The following is a 23,416-nucleotide window of genomic DNA, read 5'->3' on the forward strand; positions in this document are numbered from 1 at the left end:
TTTAAAATATTCCCTTTAATTAATAATTATTAGTATTAAAAATAATTATTTATTCATAGCTTAGCTAATGCATATATCATAATTTTCTTCATTTTGGATTTTTTTAAATAAAAAAAATATATAATCATGCCAGGTGCAATAATCTACCCTTGCAAAAAATTAAAAATTAAAAAAAAAAATTTAATTAAAATTTAAAATTTAAAAAAAAAATTTAAAATTTTAAAAAAATAGTACATAAAACCACTTATTTATAATTATTTTTTTAATATATATAAACACGTCCTTCACTTCACCATTAGCAATTATTGTCTTTCACTACCCACTACTAGCAGTACTAGCAGATGTTATCCTTCACGGGTCACTACTAGCCGTACTAGTAGATATTGTCCTTCACTGCCCACTACTAGCAGATATTGTCCGTTTTGGCCTGTCACGTATCGTCCACTACTAGCAATACTAGCATATATCGTCCTTCATTGCCCACTACTAGCAGATATTGTCCTTCACTGCCCACTACTAGCAGATATTGTCCGTTTTGGCCTGTCACGTATCGTCCACTACTAGCAATACTAGCATATATCGTCCTTCACTGCCCACTACTAGTAGATATTGTCTGTTTTGGCCCGTCACGTATCGTCGACTACTAGCAATACTAGCAGATATTGTCCTTCACTGCCCACTACTAGTAGATATTGTCTGTTTTGGTCTGCCACGTATCGTCGACTACTAGCAATACTACCAGATATTGTCCTTCACTGCCCACTACTAGTAGATATTGTATGTTTTGGCCCGTCACGTATCGTCGACTACTAGCAATACTAGCAGATATTGTCCTTCACTGCCCACTACTAGTAGATATTGTCTGTTTTGGCCCGTCACGTATCATCGACTACTAGCAATACTAGCAGAATTGTCCTTCACTGCCCACTACTAGTAGATATTGTCCTTCGCTGCCCACTACTAGCAAATATTGTCCGTTTTGACCCGTCACATATTGTCGTCAGCCAATTGTTAGAGAGTAGATATTGTCCTTCACCACCCACTACTAGAAGTTATTGTCCTTCACTGCCCACTTCTAGCATACCGTTTTGGCCCGTCATGTATCGTCGTCAGCCTCTTGTTAGAGAGAAGTTTCCACCTCCTTAAAAGGAAAATTTCATTCCTCTCTCCAATCGATGCCATCACGTATCATCGTCAGCCTCTTGTTAGAGAGAGGTTTCCGCCTCCTTAAAATCAAAGTTTCATTTCTCTCTCCAACCGATGTGGGATCTCACAATCCACCGGTAGCATGCACTATTTGTAATAGCCAAAGTCCATTACTAGCAGATATTATCTAGTCTCACAGTTTTAAAATACATGGATAAGTTTCCACACCCTTATCAAGAATGTTTCGTTCTCCCCTCCAACAGACGTGAAATCTCACAATACCATACATTTGATTCGAAAAATTATTTAAATCGAGCTGACAGCCTATCCCAAGTCCTAACACAATATATTAATAACAATAATTTCTAACTAATTTTAATTATAAAATTCATTGTACTTCACCAATAACAACACGTCACACCTTCCAACCTAATCTAAAGTCTGAATTAAACTCGAGTCCAAGACATATTCAAGAACGATTTCGAAAGGATTAAAATCATTCATGTCACGATCAAATCAATTATAAAATCAAACATTAAATTATTTCGAGTGATATAAAACATAAAGTACAGTAATTTTGAACGTGACAAAAGTAATTTTGATAATTTCTTCACGAACAATGTATTTTATTTAAAAAATTATTTCGATCGAGTTGACAGCCTATCCTAAGTCCCAACACGGTGTGTCGTATCAAATATTAAATCAATTAATAATAAAATAATGGGACGTACATTCAATTAATAATATATTAGCTACATACCAATCCCTTTCATTAATTTCTTCATTTGGTGGGCCCTTCAATGGCCAACTACCGGTCCGCAACTCGTCTTCTTTCCCTCCAGAAATCCCTATAAATTCAAACCCTAACTCCATCGAAGTCCAAATCAAGCTCTCATCTCACATTCAATCTTCCATTTTCGCTTTTTTCTTCGATCAATCGAAGCCACACTCCATTCTTTCTTTCTTTTTTTCTCCTTAATCCGCTCAGGTATGGGGTTTCGTCTTCCATCGTCTTTGATCCCTCAGGCCAAGCAATTGCTAAGGAGGAGCTCGGGAAATCCGTCGGCTGTTCCGAAAGGTCACGTTGCCGTTTACGTTGGAGAGTTCGAGAGGAAGCGATTTGTGATTCCGATTTCGTATTTGAATCATTTTTCGTTTCAACAGCTTCTCAGTCGAGCAGAGGAAGAGTTTGGATTTGATCATCCAGAAGGTGGTTTGACGATTCCTTGCGGAGAAGATGCGTTTGTCGATCTCACTTCTAGATTGCAATCCTCTTAAGTTCATGAAGAACTAGGTTGATTCTCGATTTTTTTCCATTGGCTTTTTTTTTTTGGAGATCCATCGTTGTTGCTTTTTTTGCATTCTGATTGATGTTAGAATGTTGATGGAATCCAATCACATTGCCTTTGGTTGTGTAATGAGTGGTGTTGGAATGGTGATCTTTTCACCAGAAGTTTATGTAATACAAATTGAACTGTTCTATCACCATTTTCTTGTTTATGTTATGATGAATTCGCACTATATTTTGAACGAAGACAATCAAATTCATAATATATCCGTCTAATACTTCTAAAATTGATTGTTAGATCCAAAAGAAGTTATGAAAAAGTCATATGATTAGAACTTGCTTTATGGAGTTATAATTGCATCCAATTTTTTCAATTATAAGAACTCTAAAATTAAGTATACTTAGAGCACGTGTCACTACATACATTTCGCTCATGTGCAATCTATTGAATTCGGTATCAACTGGTATCATCCCTCTTAGAACAACATTCTTTCGTAATATGATTTGTGATCACATCATAAGAGATGCACGAGAAATGGTTTTGGCACTCAAAAGTGTGGTTGTAATGGTGCAATCTATTGAATCTGGTACCAACAAGTATCATCCCTCTTAGAACAACGCTCTCTCGTGAAATGATTCGTGATCACGTCACAAGAGATGCACGAGAAATGGTTTTGGCACTCAAAAGCGTGGTTACAATGATGCAATCTATTGAATCCGGTACCAACAGGTATCATCCCTTTTAGAACAACGTTCGCTCGTGAAATGGTGAAATGATTCATGATCACGTCACAAGAGATGCACGAGAAATAGTTAAAAAATATTGAAAGTTACTACCTATGTCAACAAAATGCGTTTTTTTCATCATATGAACTTTAAAGGACAAAATATCCTAAAAGGGCCCGTATTGGTCTAGAGTATTCTTCACTTATAGAAGTACTTCAAGATAAGCAGGTAACACGATCATATAGTATGAAATGACTTATTTACCCTCGGAACCAAATAATGATTTTAAAAGATTGATATGAATGTAATTAAAATTTGTGTTTGGATAATAGCCCTTTTAAAGTTTCAGCTATACTTATTAACAGTTGGTGCTATGGTACAGTGTGAGGTACATTCGCCTACTTTTAGCCCTTGGCCGCTTCATTGGGTCCATTGATACATATAGCCATTAAAAGCTCAGGATGCTTCTCACATGCACATGTTGCTCCTTATTAAGAACCTATAAGCATTGTACAATCTTAAACCTCGAGATGCGGGTAAAACCCTGTTTGATAATTATTTGATCTTATGAACGTTACTTTTACCTATGAGTTTCTTTGTTTCGATCGGGCATGAACGGTTTTCGTAACCATCTTTAAGTTCATGATCCGTTAGCTACATTATCAATAGAAGATAGCAATATCAGGTGTTCATGAGTTCCGGGTTCATTTTAAGTAACGGTATCGAATGAAACTTTGACACGTTGCAGTGTTTAGAATCTTGCAATCTATAGTGTAGATAAGATTCAATTCATCTAAGAGTTTGAGCTCAAAGTAGATGCAACTACTTAACTTCATTAGAGAGTGAAAAACATAACTCATCCTTGTTCTATTGTCTGTCTTTATAGCTAGTCTTTATGGGGGAGTCCTGACATTCGTACCTATGATATCCCATATCGGTTGGAATGTGGAAACCTCTCACTAGTAGATGCATTTTAAAATCGTCGGACTAGAGTGGACAATATCTGTTAGCGATGGACTTAAACTGTTACAAATGGTATTAGAACTAGAAGCTAGACATCGGACGCTGGCTCCCGAGAGGGGTGGATTGTGAGATCCCACGTCAATTGGAGGAGTGTGGAAACCTCTCCCTAGTAGATGCGTTTTAAAACCGTGAGACTGACGACAATACGTAACAGGCCAAAACGAACAATATCTGCTAGTAGTGGGCTTAGGCGGTTACAAATGGAATCAAAGCTAGACCCTGGACAGTGTGTTAGCGAGAACACTGGCCCCCAAGGGGGTGGATTGTGAGATCCCACATCGGTCGGAGGAGGGTGGAAACCTCTCCCTAGTAAACGTGTTTTAAACCATATGGCTGACGGCGATACGTAACAGGCAAAAGCGAACGGTGGGCTTGAGCTATTACAAATGGTATTAGAGCTAGACACCGGATGGTGTGCCAGCGAGGACACAGTGCCCCCAAGGAAGGTGGATTGTGAGATCCCACGTCGATAGGAGGAGTGTGGAAACCTCTCCTTTGTAGATGCGTTTTAAAACCATGAGGCTGACAACGATACGTAACAGGTCAAAACGGACAATATCTACTAACCATGGGCTTGGATTGGTACAGCACCGATAATGAATACTAAAACGAAACACGGTATCGACCTCGGCCCTCTTTGACCTGAAAATTAGGTTCAATGATATAGCCATGAGCACTTTCCCAGAAATTCCATCACATGAATGGGAAACTTCCTTGTATAGTCATTATTTTGAATGTAGAGTTCTTTTCTATGTTGAAGTAAGCCATGTGAAGAGGTCTTCCCAACAACAGCCTTGATGTCCCACATTCTATGCAATGCCAGTCAGCATTCACAAACCACCTCTTTTTTTAAAACATCTCTATTTATACGAACTCCAAACGAGCCTTCAAACGCCAAACTCGACTCGAAACATAATAGGTCCGAGAAATTTTTTTAGACGTGTCCTCGAAAACCAACAGAGAAACTTGTCTACGACGAGCTTAGAAATGGGAATTCGTTTACCGTCATCTTTGATTCATCATGCCAAGCAAATGCTAAAGATGCGAAACCCGTCGAATGTTCCAAGAGGTCATATTGCAGTTTATGTGGGCGAGATCGATATCCAGAGGAAACGGTTCGTAGTTCCGATATCTTTCTTAAATCATCCGTCATTTAAACAACTTCTTAGCCATGCCGAGGAAGAGTTCGGATTCCATCATCCCTCGGGAGGTCTAACTATTCCTTGCAAAGAAGATGCGTTTATCGATCTTACTTCTAGATTTCAACATGCTTGAAGTATCGCCAATTTTTTTCACAACATTTTTTTTCACCATTTGTTGGTGTTATGATTCATTCAAATGTTGTATGAAAAACAATTATAATCTTTGATATATATCGAACGTATTTGATCCATATCAAACGTTAATTACGAAACTATATAATGAAATAAGAGAACGGGGCGGGTTTCCTATGGTAGTCCCGCTACGGCCTCTTCCAGATTAAGTAAAAGAATCAGTGATTTCCTTTACTCTCCGATGCTCGTGTTTCAAGATTCACACCGTCATATTTCTAGCTCGATCGTTTTGAACCTGATCACATCAAAGCTTCTTTATGATGTTCTCGTTCCAACATGTATAAGGAATCACATCAAATTCGATCGTTTTGTATCTTTTGAGGAGTAGTCTCTTTTCAATTCTTCGATGAAATTTTTTGTTTCTCTCGAGATTAAAGAAAAGATTAAACGCAAAAACAAATTAAATAGGGATGATTTATGAGTCCATAAATTAAGAACCTGGATAGAGTTTTGGGTTGTTGGTCTCTTGCTCGTGTTCTTTGAAGCAGCAACTCTTGTTCTCTCCTTGCATTCTTGAGACTTGATTTCAATGAACATGCCATGAAATGAAGAAGGCTGCAAATAACTTACAACCACGGTTCCGTTCCAAATGATCTCAGAGCTACACATCCTGGTAGTCAGTCACGGAACTATTTGACTTGTAACAGTTCAACCCCACTGCTAGCAGATATTGTCCACTTTGGCCTGTTACGTATTCCCATCAACTCACGGTTTTAAAACGCATCTACTAGGGAGAGGTTTCCAGCCTCCTCCAACTGATGTGGGATCTCACAGTCCACTTCCTTAGGGGCCCAGCATGTACACCGTTTGAGTGTCTAACTCTGATATCATTTGTAACAGTCCAAGCCCACTGTTAGTGGATATTGTTCGCTTTGACCTGTTACGTATCGCCGTCAGCCTCACGGTTTTAAAATGCATCTACGAGGGAGAGGTTTCCACACTCCTCCAACTGATGTGGGATCTCACAATCCACCCCCTTCGGGCCCAGCGTCCTCATTGGCACACTGTCCAGTGTCTAGCTCTATATCATTTATAACAGCCCAAGCCTACCGCTAGCAGATACTGTCTGCTTTACCTTGTTACGTATCGTCGTCAGTCTACGGTTTTAAAACGCGTCTACTAGGGAGAGGTTTCCACACTCTTCCAACCAATGTGGAATCTCTCAATCCACCCCCTTGGTGGCCCAACGTCCTCACTGACACACCGTCTAGTGTCTAGCTCTAATATCATTTGTAACAGCCCAAGCCCACCACTAGCAGATATTATCCGCTTTAGTCCGTTATGTATCGCCGTCAGCCTCACGATTTTAAAATGCATCAGCTAGGGAGAGGTTTCCACACCCTTATAAGGAATGGTTCGTTCCCTTCTCCAACCAACGTGGGATCTCACATGATAACTGTTCTTGGAGCGGATGACCTCCTCGGCTTGTTCTTCCTTTCCATCCAAGAGGCATAGCAAAGAGCTTTGGTTGATGAACTGAATGACCAAATCTTATAGCTTTTTATACAAATGGGATGATAAGAACCGAAAGAATTGGCATACCAACCAGATAGTGTAGAGGGCCAAGGTTATACCAAGATTGCAATGATTTGTTCCCTTAATCAACTTAGAAAAGTCTTCAAATGTAAACATTAAGCAGACACCATGTCCCTATGCTGGTGATACCACAGCATCTTTTATGGCTACCACGCTGAGGATCTGTGAAGCTGTCTGATTTTTGCACTGAAATTCAAGCCTATTCTCACTGTTCATAGTCTATTGAAACAGGAACTTGTTGAGGGAAAGCTTGTCAAACAGATCTGCCATTTAGTTCTGAAATTTTCTTGGCCATTTGTTGGGTCTTTGGCTTCCTTTTTTGGGGCAAGAGGGGGTCTACCTACCAAAATATGGTGAAGATATTGGTTAGCAATCCCATGTGAGTATTTGATGAAGTGGGTCTTCTTTAATAAAGCTCATCTCCTCTCCATTCATTTTATACATCAACACCTAATATCAACACATTCTCATACAAGGCTTGGAACTCTCATTTTAACCTCAGTTTCTCGGAGAAAAACCAGTCAAACCCATAATTTTTCTATCACTTGAATCGATTACGGACATGGTGTGTGATACCACATCGATTGGAGAGAGGAACGATTGTTAGAGGAGGAGAAAGAAACGTTTTTTATAAAGGTGTGGGAACCTCTCCCTAGCCGATGCATTTTAAAAATATTGAGAGGAAACTTGAAAGGGTAGTCCAAAGAGGACAATGTCTGCTAATGGTAAGCTTGAGTCGTTACAATTGGTATTAGAGCCAAACACCCGACAGTGTGCCAACAAGAACGCTGGGCCCCAAAGAGAGGTGAATTTTAAGATACCACATCAATTGGAGAGAGGAATGAGTGCCTGCGGGACGGCTGGACTCTAAAGGGAGGTGGGTTGTGAGATCCCACATTAGTTGAGAAAGAAAAACCAAACATTTTTTATAAAGATATAAAAACCTCTCCTTATCGGCGTTTTAAAAACCTTGAGAGAAAGCTCAAAAGGAAAAGTCCGAAGAGGACAATATCAACTAGCGGTAGAATTGGGCTGTAACATATGAGACGGACCTTTGCATGCCCTTGCAGCCAACTAAGTTGGGATTCCTTTAATACCTTTCTCACAAGATAATCAAAATTTAAAATGCTGTCTGCTCTCTTATCTTTAAACTAATTCTCGTACTGTAAAACCAAATCAAATTAAATACGAATGAACCTCAACTGCATCAACTAATATGAACGAAAACATGTTGAGTTTTATAGGAAAAGAAACTATACTACACACTGTTGCATTAATCTTCAGAAACGAGAATAGGTATAGCTTAGTAACTCAACATAAACAGATGATAAAATTCAATTCCCTTTCACCCTTGGCAAGGAGACTCTTGATAAATAACTTGTGTTCTGTTTGCCCAAAATCTTTCCAATCAATAAAAACAAAGAAAAGCATTATAGGGTAGAAGAAACGTGTTCAACAGCAACAGGGAACCAACCAACCTAAACATAACTAAAGATCAAAAACTTTCTTAGTGACACACCAACAAACAACATTTGAGATGATCAACTTGAACTCACGTGCTTCTGGACAATGTGAAGTGCCTCGTGATCCTCCCCAAAGTCCTGGAGATGGGAATACAAATTTTAAGTAAACAAAAATGGTTCAGAGAACAGAACATTTTATCCAGGAGTGATGGGCATCATACAGCGTACCTTAACTACAACACATGAGCACCCGACAACCTTCCTAGCCTTTCCTTCAGAATCAATCTTGCATAGCTGCATTAGATCAAACAATAACTCATTATGCTGAACTCAGATGAGGGAAATCTTATGATGGTAGTATTGGTATCTGCACATCAATTACAACTTGAAATCGAACTCAAATTGATGGTGTAGAATGCCAATTTACAAGCAAAAACAAGCTTCCCCAATCGTGATGTTGACAGGGCATGTGAAAAAAGAAAGCTTTTTCTTGATTATGCATGAAGAGGTTATGTAAATATGACCCAGAACATGTAAAGCAGCTAAGTAATAACGGGGAAAAACATGTAGCCTAGCATTGGCAGGTGAAGAGGTTATGTAAATACGATGCCGAACATGTAAAGCAGCTAAGTAATAACGGGTTAAAACATGTAGCCTAGCATTGGCAGGTGAAGAGGTTATGTAAATACGATGCCGAACATGTAAAGCAGCTAAGTAATAACAGGTAAAAACATGTAGCCTAGCATTGGCAGGTGAAGAGGTTAAGTAAATACGATCCCGAACATGTAAAGCAGCTAAGTATTAACGGTTAAAAACATGTAGCCTAGTATTGAGAGGTGTATATTCAATCATAGTAGGATAAATACAATACAAGTGATGACAGATGATCAAAAGTAAAGCCATTTTTATCTCGATGGCTAAATAAGATTAGACACTTACACCAGCCCACTCGCCAAGGGTCTTTGCACTGGGAACTGTCATCAAGTTTACATCGTGCTCCGCACAAAGTGCCTTGACAAGTTTAACATAATCTGGCTGGTTGCAGTCTTCTCCCAAGACGCAGAGCTGAGCAGCATGCTTCTCAATTGCCTTGGCACTCTCATGCAGGCCTCGAACAAGCCCACCATGAGCTAATGATTTTCTAAGAACAAGTTGCAAAGCAGTCTCAATGTCCATTGGCTCACCAAGAGCTGGGGCCGGAGCCTCAACAACAACTGCACCTTCATCACTGCATAAGAAATCGAGTTAAAAGGGATTTGTCAAGCAATTGAAAGCAATATATCGCCATTTGCAGCAAATACTAAGCCAATAACAAAAGAAACCTCAATAGTATTTCACTCCTAAACAAGCATAAAGATCTTGGCTCTTCAGCCGTGATCTTTCAATGTCCAACAAAGTAATGTAACAAATCACCATACAAATCACATTTTCATTTAAAGTTCCATATCTCATATGATTCAAGCCAAAACATATAATTTTCATCTCTAAGGCATCAACATCTATCGTTCCGTCACCTTCGCCAATCAAGTTTCAACTCACAACTTTTTCTTATTCACAACCTAGATTAGTCACCACTCGAACCGTTTATCACAAGCTTCAGATTCTACGTCACAAAAACAAGGAATCGTTGATAACTAATATATTTCAAAGGAAGCAAAAAAAAAACGAAAAAAGGAGCAGGCATTCAACAACTTAAATTATAAAAGAAAAAACAACCAATGGAAGCTTGTAAACAAATTTTCACTCACGCTGACATTTTTCTTCTTGATTTGAAATTCTTTTCTCCTTCCTGTCGCAAAACAAACGCAAAAAAACAATCAGACAATTTAAACAGAGGCACAACCGGAGAAGAAGAAGCGAGGAAGGATAGGGTTAGGGGACGACTTGAGAACAGCGTAGATACGGATCGAAGTGAAGAATCAACGGCGCAGCAAATTAGGTCAAGAAGAAGTGAGGGGTTTTTATGAAGAAGAAGAGGAATGGAAAAGCCCAACTGGTTGGTGACCTAGCCCTATACGGCCGGTGTTCGGTTTATCCAAATGAAGAATCGAACCACAATATCCGATTTTGAAAACCGCCGGCTGAATTGAACCGATCGGTTTCGGTTTGGTTTTTTATTAGCGAATGAGAAAGTTTCTTGAGAAATTAGTGCAAAAGTGATGTATTCATTTGGACGGTGAGAGAGAGGATACTTTCATGGCCTATTCTTGAGGATATCTTATGCTAATTAAACCATACATGCTTGATTATCAAATTGGTTTGGTTTGGTTTGGTTTGATTTTCTAAGTGGTTTTGGTTTGGCTTGGTTTTCTAATTGGTTTTGGTTTGGTTTGGTTCGGTTTTCTAATATTTAAAATTTAGTTGTATTAAGGATGATGGAGGATTGAACCAATATTTTAGATAATTGATGTGAAAAAAGAAGTAACTATGAATGAATCCTGGTAGCCTGACAGCTCAGACCCTCTATAATGGGATGATATTGTCTACTTTGAGCATAAGCTCTCATGGTTTTGCTTTTGATTTTCGGTTGCATTCTAATGGAGATCGTGTTCCTTACATATATAAACTCATGATCTTCCTCTTAGTTAGCCAACGTGGGACTACTCTCAATAATCTTCAACAATATTTCCCTCGAACAAAGTACACCATAGAGCCTCCCTTGAGACCTCTTTCTCGGGAGCTCTTGAATAGACTCTTCTTAATCCAGGCTCGACTCCTCTAAAACTCTCGAACAAAGTGTACCCTTTGTTTGACACTTGAGTCACCTTTGACTACACCTTCGTTATCAAAACAAGTTGGATGTTTCGAAAGAGTATTACTTATTTGTTCGACACTTGAGGATTCTATTGACATGATTAAGTTAAGGGCATGACTCTGATACCATGTTAGGAACAATGACTCTCCACAATGGTATGATATTGTAAAAAAGCCCAAGCCACCACTAGCCGATATCATCCGTTTTAGTCCGTTACGTATCGCAGTCAGCCTCACATCGGTTAGAGAGGGGGATGAAACATTTCTTATAAGGGTGTGGAAACTCTCCTTAGTAGACGCGTTTTAAAACTTTGAGAGGAAGCCCAGAAGGGAAAATCCAAATAGGACAATATTTGCTAGCGGTGGGATTGAACTGTTACTAATGATATTAGAGCCAGATACTAGGCAACGTGCTAACGAGGAGGTTGAATTCCGAAAGGGGTGAACACGAGACAGTGTGCCAGCAAGGACGCTAAGCCCTAAAAGGGGGTAGATTGGGGGGTCTCACATCGATTGGAGAAGGGAACAAATGTCAACGAGGACGCTGGGCTTCGAAGGGGTGGATTGTGAGATCTCACATCGGTTGGAAAGGAGAACGGAGCATTCTTTGTAAGGGTGTAGAAACCTTTCCCTAGCAGACGCGTTTTAAAACCTTAACCAACCCTCGAAGGGAAAGTCTAAAGAGGACAATATCTACTAGCGGTGAGCTTGGGTTGTTACTAATTGTATCAGAGCCAGACACGAGGCGGTATACCAACAAGGACGTTGGGCCCCGAATGGGGGTGGAGGGGGTCCCACATCGATTGGAGAAGAAAACAAGTGCCAACGAGGACGTTGGGGCTCAAAAGGGGGTGAATTGTGAGATCCCACATGGGTTGGGGAGGAGAACGAAACATTCTTGATAAGGGTGTGGAAACCTCTCTCTAGCAGACGCGTTTTAAAACCTCGAGGGAAAACCCGGAAGGAAAAACTCAAAAAGGACAATATCTGCTAGCGGTGGGCTTGAGCTATTACAAGAAGTCTCCGAGATTATAAACATCCTTGAGACATATATGTCTTTTCCGGCTGAAGATGCAATATCCATCATGGTATACACCACATAATTTTTGGAGTAGTCAAATACTCCCACTTGATTCTAGCTCTATTGTTCTTTTCTCAATACCTACTAATATTTTTCAGCCACAAGAAATGTTTGAATATTTCTTCTATTCTATGTTCTTATCTATATATACATACCATATGAACAGCTTCTATTCTAGCTCTATCGTTTCAATCAAATTTCGACATGGGAATTCGTCTACCGTCCATTCTCCTTATTGCCAAGCAAATTCTTAGAACACAGTCCGTTTCTGATAGATGTCGGTCCAATGTTCCCAAAGGCCATATTGCAGTGTACGTGGGAGAAATTCAGAGGAAGCGGTTTTTAGTTCCTATATCTTACTTGAACCATCCCTCGTTTGTCGACTTGCTCGATAGGACTGAAGAAGAGTTTGGATTCAACCATCCAACAGGAGATTGACCATTCCTTGCAAAGAAGAAGCCTTCATTGATGTCACTTCTAGGCTGCACAGTTCATGAATGATTGAGAACAAAAAGCAACCATGCTTTCAATTTTGATAGCCTTTCATTTTTTTCTATAGGAGATAGAGTTAAGAGTGTCATTGTAAAGGAAATTTTATACGTAGATGTGTAGACTAGAAGACGTGAAGAATTGCTGTAACAATCCAAGTCTACCGCTAGAAGATATTGTCTGTTTTGACCCGTTACTATCACCGTCAGTCTCACGATTTTAAAACGCGTCTACTAGGGAGAGGTTTCCACACCCTTATAAGAAATGTTTCGTTCCCCTCTCCAACCGATGTGAGATCTCACAATCCACCCCCCTTGGGAGTCAACGTCCTCGCTGGCACACCGCCGGTGTCTGGCTCTGATATCATTTGTAACAGCCCAAGCCCACCGCTAGTAGATATTGTCTGCTTTTGCCCGTTACGTATCACCGTCAGCCTCACAGTTTTAAAATGTGTCTACTAGGGAGAGGATTCCACACCCTTATAAGGAATGCTTCGTTCCCCTCTCCAATTGAGTTGTGGGATCTCACAGAAACACACCCTCCCTTCCTGCTTGGCATTGTAAAGGAAGTCTCCCCAGCTACAAAACTAGCAATCTTGTAGTGATCACTAAGGCTTAAAATAGAGCAGAGAAACAAGAATGTCACAGTGAATCAAGTTCAAGTTCCAATAAAGCTCTATGATTACATACCAAAAGCAGATAATACAAACATTTGCATGTCTAGAGTGAATAAAATAGCTCTCATAACAATGTACAGAAATCGTTCTAATGTAAGTTCTACAGGCTAGAAACTCAACAATCACTGAAGTTGTTCCAAGCCTCTAGCCTGATTTGAGAAAAATGTTTTAAAAAACGACGGTAAAGAGATTTTGAAAGCAAGATTGAGAGATCGAAAGCAATGTTATATGACATACAAGCAAAACGCAACATAGCGGCTTAAGTAGCATATAACTTTTCGGATAGGGAGAATTTGACAACTAGTTGCATCCCCTATAGTACGTTTTGAGGCAATTCAGGTCTGGCAAGCTAGACATGATTTCGCCAAACAATCATACAAAATTAGGAGGAGGAGATGACAACCAGTCAAATCTCCTATAGTACATTTTGGGGCGATTCAGGTCTAGCAAACCTAAACATGATTTCGCCGAATAGTCATACAAACAGAAAATACAATAATAAGAAAATACAATAATAAGACAGTACAACATGGAAATAAATAAAGGGTTCTACGTAGCATGAAATAAATAAAGGGTTCGAGCATGCGGCCTCAGGCCACACACCCTGAACCACTTTGCCCACTTAGCGTTACACATACATTTGAACCTCCTTAATGACAAGTCTAAGATTATAAGCACCCTTGAGACGTTTAAGTCCTCTGCTGCTTATGATATTGCAATATCCATCATGATATCACCTTCTAGACTTGCTTACTTGAACCATCCTTCATTTGTAGACTTGCTTAGGTGCTCATGTAGGATATTGATTTTTATTGCTTAGGTGCTCAAGTTTTGGCATTGTGACACTATATTTTGAAACATTAATTCAATGAAACAACTAACGTGCTTGTACAATGTGAACAACTTGACCTGAAAGACAGAAATTTGTGGCAAAGACTGATATAATCCACTTGAACATCAATTATGCTGACCAGTTGCAACAAAAGCAGCATGAATACAAGATCTCCAGAATCTAACTGGATTTGAACCAATCCAATCACAAAAGGAAAGACTTGTATATGTAAGCATTCTCTATGCAGAACTTCGAAGATCTCTAATCCACTAAGGTAAATATAAAACACAAAACATAAAACAATCCACAAAACAATCTTCTAAATCATAATATGGATATGGCTTATGGGTCAATGGGGTTGTTGAGTTTATGTTCTTGCAGATCATCATTGTTCATGTTTATGAAACTTTTACAAGTTCTTTCAAATTTCCACAGAAATCAGTGATATGTTCTAAATGTCATGTTGCAGTTTATGTGGGAAAGACGGAATGTGTGGTTCCAATGTCATACTTGAACCATCCGTCAGTCGTTGACTGCTCAAACACGCTGTATTACAGTAAAGTAGCAAGAACATGGAGATAAAAAAACCAACGAATTCAGGTGAATAAAATTCATGAAGGGGCAGAGTGTTCTTGTAAAAAAATGTGACTATCTATTTCAATTTTGTATCTCTTTTCCGCTACTCATCGTTTACATGTCGAAGCTAACTCTACATCGATGTTCTACGCTAAACTATGGGAAAAAATTGGAGGGAATCTAACAAAACTGTGTGGAGGATTGTTTTTCTTCTCTTTTTCATGAAGATTGCAGCCTCGATGTGAGATTGATGAAGACATCTTCTCTGCAAGGAATTGTAAGACCGCCAGTTGGATGTTTAAATCCAAATTCTTCTTCGGCACGGTTGAGCAAAGAAGAAAAAGAAGGATGGTTTAAGTATGCTATTGGAACTACAAATCTTTTTCTTTCGATATCTCCAACATAAACTACAATATGGCCTTTGGGAACGCCACACCGGTTTCTAGAAGAAGCGGTATGCATTTTGACAGCTTGTTTGGCATTGAGAAGAAGTGAAGGTAGTCTGATTCCCATGTCTAGAAGGGTTTTCAGCTCGATGCAGATCAAGAAGTTGGAAAGTGTAGTACTTGAATGAAGATGTTCTTGAAATTTGAGTTGGAGATTGAAGTTTATTTGAACCGTATTTATGGATTCAGAACGGGGAAGTGGTGAGAAGAAAACAGTATCAAGTTGGTGTTTAGGAGGGCCTACTTCATAAATGCTCACATGGGTTGCTTATTTGGTTTGAATAGACGCACCTCATCATGTGCCCTAACAAACTAGTGAGCAGTCCCATTTGTTCCAATGAGGTGTAGTTATAGTCCAAAATAACAGGTCGAGAAAACTTCGAAACCAAATGCCATGTCGTGGTAGATCAACTTACAGTGGGTCCATGCTGCAAGCTTACACCATCGGTCATTGGCTGCATCTCTGATCCAATCCAGAGGAAAAATATATATTAAAGGGACCAAAACAGGAATAAATTCTCGTTGATAATAGACTATACAGAACAATAAATGAGATCCCAATCCATTTGTGAATTTTTTCTTTCAGACACAAGAATAATGCTAGTCTGAAGCTTGCTATGATCTTAAAGTTTTACCATTTAGAATTGTATAATACATGTTTGCTGGTTATGTCCCTTTTCACCACTCAATTTATTTTCTTGGTATGTTTTGTTCGTAGCATCCTGTGCTGATATTATAGGAAGAGCCTATAAAGTTGTTTACACAAACTTCATATTTTCTGTTCTGTTTTTAGTGTTTTGAGAAATTCTTGTATCTTATGTTTTCTCCCCTTATGGGATACCAAAGGATAAGGGGACCTTCTCCAGTTTATGTTGATTCAAATTTGACTTCCACTTGTCGAAAGGTTCAATGCATCGAAGTCTAGAGATGAGGCCATGAGTTATTGTTGGGGGAAACCAGAGAGGTAGTTCTTGATTCAAGCTTCATTCTTAAACCAGCTACTGTTCTAGTATTTGGTTGGCTATGTAGGAATTCATCCAACACATGGAATGGTTTAGAAATATGCATAGCAGGAATCTCAGACTTGAAAGAGGTTGTATGGGTCTTGCCACAGCTTAAGATTGGTGAAGTTAGCAGCCTACTCTCCAAGGCTAGCACAATTACTTTGGGCCGAGAGGAAGAGTTATTAACTGAGTGTTGGACTTGCTAAAAGATTAAGAAGCTACATATGTTTGTCCTATATTCTATCTATTTGTGAAGGATCTCATATTCAGAGTTGAGGAAGAAAGCTGAAGCACCGTATGAGAGATGGGTAGACATTCTTGAATTGTGAAAAGAAAAAAACTAAGTTGGATGGATGTCATTTTGTGCTCCTATTGATAAGTAAGGAGAAAGGTTTACCGAGCGCTTTCGTGTCTTAAATGGTAGGAAATACTAAGCTCCAAATGATCATTTTGTGCTACTAGTGATCAGTATAGAGAAAAGGTTCAAATCTGAGCTGAATTTGAACCAATCCAATGACAAAAGGAAAGACTTAGTTGTGCCAAATGATCAAAGGGATTATACGCTGAATTTTTAAATTGGTTAAAAAACCTGACAAGATATGTGTTCTGGTGTAAACCTGATATATTAAATCTGACCATATTTAGATGTGCATGCTTTATGCTCACAATAAACAAGTCAACGTGTTCGAGGCTGAAAACGATCGTAGAACTTTGTGGATGATTTATGCCTCTAAGAATTGGCATTTTTTGACTAAGCTATGTACTTTGACTTGGGCTTTTTGTTCTCCTTAATGAGAACCATTCTTTGCTATGGTCCATAATTTGATACATATAAGGCCTGCAGAGTCTCCTTGGAACTAGACATTGACGTAGCTGGTCACTCTTTCATGGAAAGCCAATCACATGGAGGTTCTGTTCTTCCATTGTCAACGTAATGCACTCTGTCTGTAAGCATTTAATTCATTGTAAAAGCTTGGACAATGATTTGACTTTTCATGATCGAACAACTTAGCCAATGATAATGGAAATTTGTGGTGTAACTGCGGAGAATGTGAAGAGAGAGAGAGAAGGAAATTGGTGTGTCTTTTCTAAGTTGAACAAAACCATGTGAAATGGCCTACTCAAATACCTAACCATCAGACTTCAATACCCCACTTTGCCATTTGAATACCATCGCTCACAGCATAACTCTTTCTTCCAAAACTCTATAAATTTGAACATCAAATGAGCCTTCAAACACCAACTTCAACTCATTCCTAGTGTTCTACACTAATCAGATCAAAGCAAATGGGTATTCGATTGCTATCCTTGGTTCCTCATGCCAAGCAGATCCTAAAGATGCAGTCAGGTTTTACCAAAAGTCAGCTGGATGTGCCAAAAGGTCATGTGGCTGTTTATGTGGGAGAGATCCAAAGAAAGCCGTTCGTGGTTCCAATTTCTTACTTAAACCATCCATCATTCCAAAAAATACTCAGCCATGCAGAGGAAGAGTTTGGCTTTCATCATCCACAGGGGGTCTAACAATTCCTTGCAAGGAGGATGCCTTCGTTGATCTCACCTCTAGATTGCACGTATCTTGAAGGATGCAGAAGAAAGGACAATCATATGCCATTTTTGACAATTTTTTTCGACTCATTTTACTTTTCGACACATGCTAGAGTGTTGCAGAGTGGGAAACTTTCCTACCTGTAAATGAGTTGCATTGTAAAGTTACTTATACCACAGGATTAATGAAAATAGACCAATTCAACATCAACTTCTGTATATCATTTTTTCTGGTGATCTGTGATTGCTAATCTGTGCTTTCGGAACTTCAAACGTTAAACTGATCTGAACAAAATTGGAGTCCTGTGCTAATTTCGAACTACTCTAATATAGACAATCCTAAATCTATCTGTGTAGCAACTCTTTAGTGAATATGTTATTCAGTAACTATACAGTGTTGTGGTAGAGCAGTCTCATCTGTTCATCAAAAGTCCGAATATAGAAATTATAGCAAAGCAGATGTTAAATTTTATCATAGATGAAGTTTGTCCCACTCATGGATTTTGAGATATCTAACTTCCTTGTGTGTTGTCCAATTTCTTACTCGATCTTCAAAGAAGACTGACTTCTCCTACTCCTCCTCCTTTAGGATAGGATCGTCGTTGGTCATTCTTTCGCTAATGATCTAATGAGCTTTCACTAATGATCTAATGAGATCACCATTTGATAGTCGTTCGCGCGAACACGCGAGGGACGAGACTTTCTATCGCTTGTTTTTCACTCTCAAGACAATGGTTTCTCTCATCTATAAGCAAGACAATGACGCTGAACTGAAGAAAGCTCACATCATGTGATTGCAAGCTTCGGTCATTGATGTGAAAGAAGCAAAAGATCCACTTCCGCCACGAAAGGAGAGATTTGTAAATATCCAGTTTAAAAAGTATATAGAACTTTCGTCTGAATTTCCTGCAACAATCAGGATTTGACACAAGGAACTAAAAATAGGGTAGTGGGAACATCATAATTCTATCCGACATCTTTACCTCACCAATGGACAGCTAGTTCCAGCTATAGAAGTTGTTTGAAGTGGATGAAACTACTACATTTAACAAATATAAACATGATTAGATTCTGTATCCTTTGATTACAATAAGATGCATTTGATGTCTCTCTTGTTCTTATTCAACAAGGGCACTATGCCAATGATGTAACCATTTCTCTCTTACTGTGAAAGTGATCTCCTTGATATCTTGTTTTTTTCTTTTATCGAACACGTTCGTTATTCGAGCATCCAGTTCAGCTAACCAAGCTTGGTCGCTGGAATGGATAATGACTTGAACCAAACAACTGGGCTGGCATTGCATACAACCAAGAGAGAGGTGAAAAATCTTTTATAAGATGGGAAGATCCCTAATAGACTTCTTAGATACCTAACCGCCAGTCTTAAAGTGCCCATTGGAAAAGCACCAAACACCAGCAAAACTATTTTCTTGAACTATAAATAAGGATATCAAGTAAACAACAAACTACACTTCAACACTGTCATTTACTACTTTCTCTTTAAATTTGTTCTACACCAATTGAAACAGCACTTAAGTAATGGGAATCTTTCCATTCCAGATTCTTTTTGTCAAGCAAATTCTAAAATGCTATCAGATTTCACCAAAAACCAGTATGTTTCAAAAGGTCATGTAGCATAGGAAACGATTTGTGGTTCCGATATCATACTTGAATCATCCTTCATTCCAACAGCTCCTTAAGTATGCCGAGGAAGAGTTTGTATTCCGTCATCCTCAGGTTGTCAAACAATTCCTGGCAAAAAAGATGTCTTTCTTGATTTCATTTCTAGATTGGAAGTTTCTTAAAGATGAAGAGGCAAAAGAAAATTCACCAAGTTTTGACACTTTTTCCCCCTGTTTTTTTGACTCGTTTATGAACTAAGATTAAAATGTTACAGGAAATCCAAGAACAAATCCTTCCAAAATGTTAACGAACGACTCTGATAAATTCTATGTCATGTAAGCCAAGTATCTTCTTGCTACTGATATATGACTAAATAGGCAGAAATGATAGATTAGTCACGATTTAGTGTTGCATTGAAACAGTTGTTAGTAATTGAAACAGTAAAATTATGACTATCAAATACATGCCTGGCGCCTTCAGTTTCAATTAAGAAAATATGGTTCACATAAGGGGGACTGGAAAAGATTAAATTTATCCAAACCTGTTTATCCTTTTTCTGCTCAAATGAGCATCGTTAGGGAACACAGCTAATACACTTTGCATTTTCATGGTCATTCATTTATTCAAGAAAAACCTTTGTGCTCAGCTGAATTCAAGTGAAGTAGCAAGAACATGAAGATGAAAAACCATTCAGGAGAATAAAATTCAAGAAGGGGCACAGTGTTCTTGTAAGAAAATGTGATTGTCTATTTCAATTTTGAATCTCTTTTCTGCTACTCAACATTTACATGTAGAAGCTAACTCTACATTGATGTTCTACATTTAACTATGGGAAAAAATCTAAGGGAATCAGGCAAAACTGTGTGGAGGATTGTTACTCTTCTCTTTCAGGAAGATTGTAGCTTGGATGTGAGATTGATGAAGACATCTTCTCTGCAAGGAATTGTAAGACCTCCAGTTGGATGTTTGAATCCAAATTCTTCTTCTGCACGGTTGAGCAAAGCAGAAAAAGAAGGATGGTTTAAGTATGCTATTGGAACTACAAATCTCTTTCTTTCAATATCTCCCACGTAAACTGCAATATGGCCTTTGGGAACACCACACTGGTTTCTGGAAGAAGTGGTATGCATTTTGACAGCTTGCTTGGCATTGAGAAGAAGTGAAGGTAGTCTGATTCCCATGTCTAGAAGGGTTTTCCGCTCGATGCAGATCTAGAAGTTGGAAAGTGTAGTTCTTGAATGAAGATGTGCTTGCAATTTGAGTTGGAGATTGAAGTTTATTTGAACCGTATTTATGGATTCAGAACGGGGAAGTGGTGAGAGGAAAACAGTCTCAACTACTTCATAAATGCTCACATGGGTTGCTTATTTGGTTTGGATAGACGCACTTCATCATGTGCCCTAACAAACCATTGAGCAGTCCCATTTGCTCCAATGAGGTGCAGTTATAGTCCAAAAGGGAAAGTACAATGTTCTGAGGATTAATTGTTGCTCAATTTGTTTGTGAACTAATGGAAACAGTTGGACTATGACTTGACTTGTGATGAATGGAAACAATTGACCAATGAGCCTGAAATTAGTGGTATGAATTTCAGAGAATGTGCAGTGAGAGAAGAAAATTGGGTGCCTTTTTATGACATGAGGCAAAGCCATGTGAAGGGGTATTGTCAAATATATATCCAACTACCAGACATCAGTACCCCACTTAGCCACTGGAATGGTCGGAGTCATCAGCATAGCATTTCCTTCTGAAATATTATAAATATAAACATCAAAATGAGCCTTCAAACACCACCCTCAACTCATTTCAACTTCTACTTCCTCTTCTAGTTAGCTCTATACCAATCAGATCAGAACATTAGACAGACTGCCATTCGTTCGAGAAAATGGGGACTCGGTTGCTATCTTTGGTTCCTCATGCCAAGCAAATTCTAAAGATGCAGTCAAGTTTCACCAAAAACCAGTTGTACGTTCCAAAAGGCCATGTGGCGGTTAATGTGGGAGAGATCCAAATGAAACGGTTCGTGGTTCCGATATCTTACCTAAACCATCCATCGTTCCAGAAACTGCTCGGTCATGCCGAGGAGGAGTTTGGCTTCCATCATCCACAAGGAGGCCTAACAATTCCTTGCAGAGAAGATGCCTTTGTTGATCTCACTTATAGATTGCAAGTTTCTTGAAGGATCAACAGCAAAGCACAAGCTTCAATTTTTTGACAAACATTTCTGTTTGTTTCTTACTCATTTGTTTTTTTGATTCATACTAGAATGGTGTAGAATGACATGCCCTTCTTGCCTGCAAATGAGTGGCATTGTGATGGTGCAGTTACCATAAGAAATGAATTTAAAGAATACACAAATTTAACATCAATTTCTATAAAGCCTTTTCTTTGTTGCTTTATTTGTGATGGTAACCTGCAATCCATGGAACAATGAAAATTTTTGCTAGAGCATAGCACATCACTAAAGAAACTAAGCAGCATCTTCAAGATTAAAACTTCTAAGTTCAAACAGATCCAAAGCAGACTGAATCCTTATGTGCCAGTTTAAAATTTTCTACGGTAAGTATTACTCTTGGTTTAATCTAATGAACAAAAGTCCTTATCCATCCTATGTGCCACCTCCTGTTAACTATTAGACATGGGAATCCGGTTGCCTTTGATACTCCTCAACGCCAAGCAGGTTCTCAAAAAGCAAGCTATTTCTACAACAAACCAATTTGATGTGCATGCTTTATGCTCACAATAAACAAGTCAACGTGCTTGGGGCTGAAAATGATGGTAGAACTTTGTGGATGATTTATGCCTCTAAGAGTTAGCATTTTTTGACTAAGCTATGTACTTTGACTTGGTCTTTTAGTTCTCCTTAATGAGAACCATTCTTTGATATGGTCCACAATTTGGTACATATAAGGCCTGCAGAGTCTCCTTTGACCTAGACATTGACGTAGCTGGTCACTCTTTCATGGAAAGCCAATCACATGGAGGTTCTGTTCTTCCATTTTCAACATAATGCACTCTGTCTATAAGCATTTAATTCAGTGTAAAAGCTCGGACAATGATTTGACTTTTCATAATCGAACAGCTCAGCTAATGAAAATGGAAATTTGTGGTGTAACTGCGGAGAATGTGAAGAGAGAGAGAAGAAAATTGGTGTGTCTTTTCTAAGTTGAACAAAACCATGTGAAGTGACCCACTCAAATACCTAACCATCAGACTTCAATACCCCACTTTGCCATTTGAATACCATCGCTCAAAGCACAACTCTTTTTTCCAAAACTCTATAAAGTTGAACATCAAATGATCCTCCAAACACCAAATTCAACTATTCCTAGTGCTCTACACTAATCAGATCAAAGCTTTAGACTTTTCTCAGTCTTTCATCTCAAGCAAATGGGTATTCGATTGCTATCCTTGGTTCCTCATGCCAAGCAGATCCTAAAGATGCAGTCAGGTTTTACCAAAAGTCAGCTGGATGTGCCAAAAGGCCATGTGGCAGTTTATGTAGGAGAGATCCAAAGAAAGCGGTTCTTGGTTCCAATTTCTTACTTAAACCATCCATCATTCCAAAAACTACTCAGCCATGCAGAGGAAGAGTTTGGCTTCCATCATCCACAAGGGGGTCTAACAATTCCTTGCAAGGAGGATGCCTTCGTTGATCTCACCTCTAGATTGCAAGTATCTTGAAGGATGCAGAAGAAAGGACAATCATATGCCATTTTTGACAATTTTTTTCGACTCATTTTACTTTTCGACACATGCTAGAGTGTTGCAGAGTGGGAAACTTTCCAATCTGTAAATGAGTTGCATTGTAAAGTTACTTATACCACAGGATTAATGAAAATAGACCAATTCAACATCAACTTCTGTATCTTAT

The 23,416-nt window shown here is 38.8% G+C and overlaps 3 protein-coding genes and 6 pseudogenes across 4 annotated transcripts; 6 read left to right on the forward strand and 3 right to left on the reverse strand.

Annotated features, from left to right (window-relative positions):
- Positions 1-1,952: 1,952 nt before the first annotated feature.
- LOC111795187 (auxin-responsive protein SAUR24) lies at positions 1,953-2,667 on the forward strand. Its single transcript, XM_023677471.2, has one exon. It carries the CDS (start codon positions 2,137-2,139, stop codon positions 2,422-2,424), a length of 288 nt encoding a protein of 95 aa, XP_023533239.1. The 5' UTR covers positions 1,953-2,136; the 3' UTR covers positions 2,425-2,667.
- A 2,190-nt stretch (positions 2,668-4,857) lies between these two features.
- On the forward strand, positions 4,858-6,155 carry LOC147792734 (auxin-responsive protein SAUR21-like). The gene has a single exon (XM_087124364.1). The coding sequence runs from the start codon at positions 5,000-5,002 to the stop codon at positions 5,456-5,458; it is 459 nt and encodes a 152-aa protein (XP_086980490.1). The 5' UTR covers positions 4,858-4,999; the 3' UTR covers positions 5,459-6,155.
- A 2,223-nt stretch (positions 6,156-8,378) lies between these two features.
- LOC111795184 (small ribosomal subunit protein eS12) lies at positions 8,379-10,539 on the reverse strand. Of its 2 annotated transcripts, none has more exons than XM_023677468.2 (5): positions 10,401-10,539; positions 10,265-10,305; positions 9,456-9,744; positions 8,745-8,810; positions 8,379-8,654 (listed from the first exon to the last, which is right to left on the reverse strand). In XM_023677468.2, the coding sequence occupies exons 2-5, from the start codon at positions 10,270-10,272 to the stop codon at positions 8,595-8,597; spliced, it is 423 nt and encodes a 140-aa protein (XP_023533236.1). In that variant the 5' UTR covers positions 10,273-10,305; positions 10,401-10,539; the 3' UTR covers positions 8,379-8,594. The 2 variants fall into 2 exon arrangements, with proteins under 2 accessions (XP_023533236.1, XP_023533237.1); XM_023677469.2 differs by having other exon boundaries at positions 10,420-10,514.
- Positions 10,540-10,686: 147 nt separating this feature from the next.
- Positions 10,687-13,282, forward strand: LOC147792735 (auxin-responsive protein SAUR23 pseudogene; annotated as a pseudogene).
- A 985-nt stretch (positions 13,283-14,267) lies between these two features.
- Positions 14,268-15,846, reverse strand: LOC147792736 (auxin-responsive protein SAUR21 pseudogene; annotated as a pseudogene).
- Positions 15,847-17,542: 1,696 nt separating this feature from the next.
- LOC111795229 (auxin-responsive protein SAUR23 pseudogene) lies at positions 17,543-19,997 on the forward strand (annotated as a pseudogene).
- Positions 19,998-20,104: 107 nt separating this feature from the next.
- Positions 20,105-20,846, reverse strand: LOC111795136 (auxin-responsive protein SAUR21 pseudogene; annotated as a pseudogene).
- Positions 20,847-20,908: 62 nt separating this feature from the next.
- Positions 20,909-21,946, forward strand: LOC111795230 (auxin-responsive protein SAUR21 pseudogene; annotated as a pseudogene).
- Positions 21,947-22,832: 886 nt separating this feature from the next.
- LOC111795227 (auxin-responsive protein SAUR24 pseudogene) lies at positions 22,833-23,402 on the forward strand (annotated as a pseudogene).
- Positions 23,403-23,416: the final 14 nt, after the last annotated feature.

This window comes from Cucurbita pepo, chromosome 5 (assembly GCF_057944985.1).
Source record: "Cucurbita pepo subsp. pepo isolate OVF chromosome 5, ASM5794498v1, whole genome shotgun sequence".
NCBI lineage: Eukaryota > Viridiplantae > Streptophyta > Magnoliopsida > Cucurbitales > Cucurbitaceae > Cucurbita > Cucurbita pepo.

Bases quoted from the DNA above. Each gene is read 5' to 3' on its own strand.
- LOC111795187 (XM_023677471.2), top strand. From the start codon at position 2,137: ATGGGGTTTCGTCTTCCATCGTCTTTGATCCCTCAGGCCAAGCAATTG.
- LOC147792734 (XM_087124364.1), top strand. From the start codon at position 5,000: ATGCCAGTCAGCATTCACAAACCACCTCTTTTTTTAAAACATCTCTAT.
- LOC111795184 (XM_023677468.2), bottom strand. The intron at 8,811-9,455 runs GTAAGTGTCTAA...GATCTAATGCAG, and splicing joins CCCTTGGCGAGTGGGCTGGT to CTATGCAAGATTGATTCTGA. The intron at 8,655-8,744 runs GTACGCTGTATG...TCCCATCTCCAG, and splicing joins GCTCATGTGTTGTAGTTAAG to GACTTTGGGGAGGATCACGA.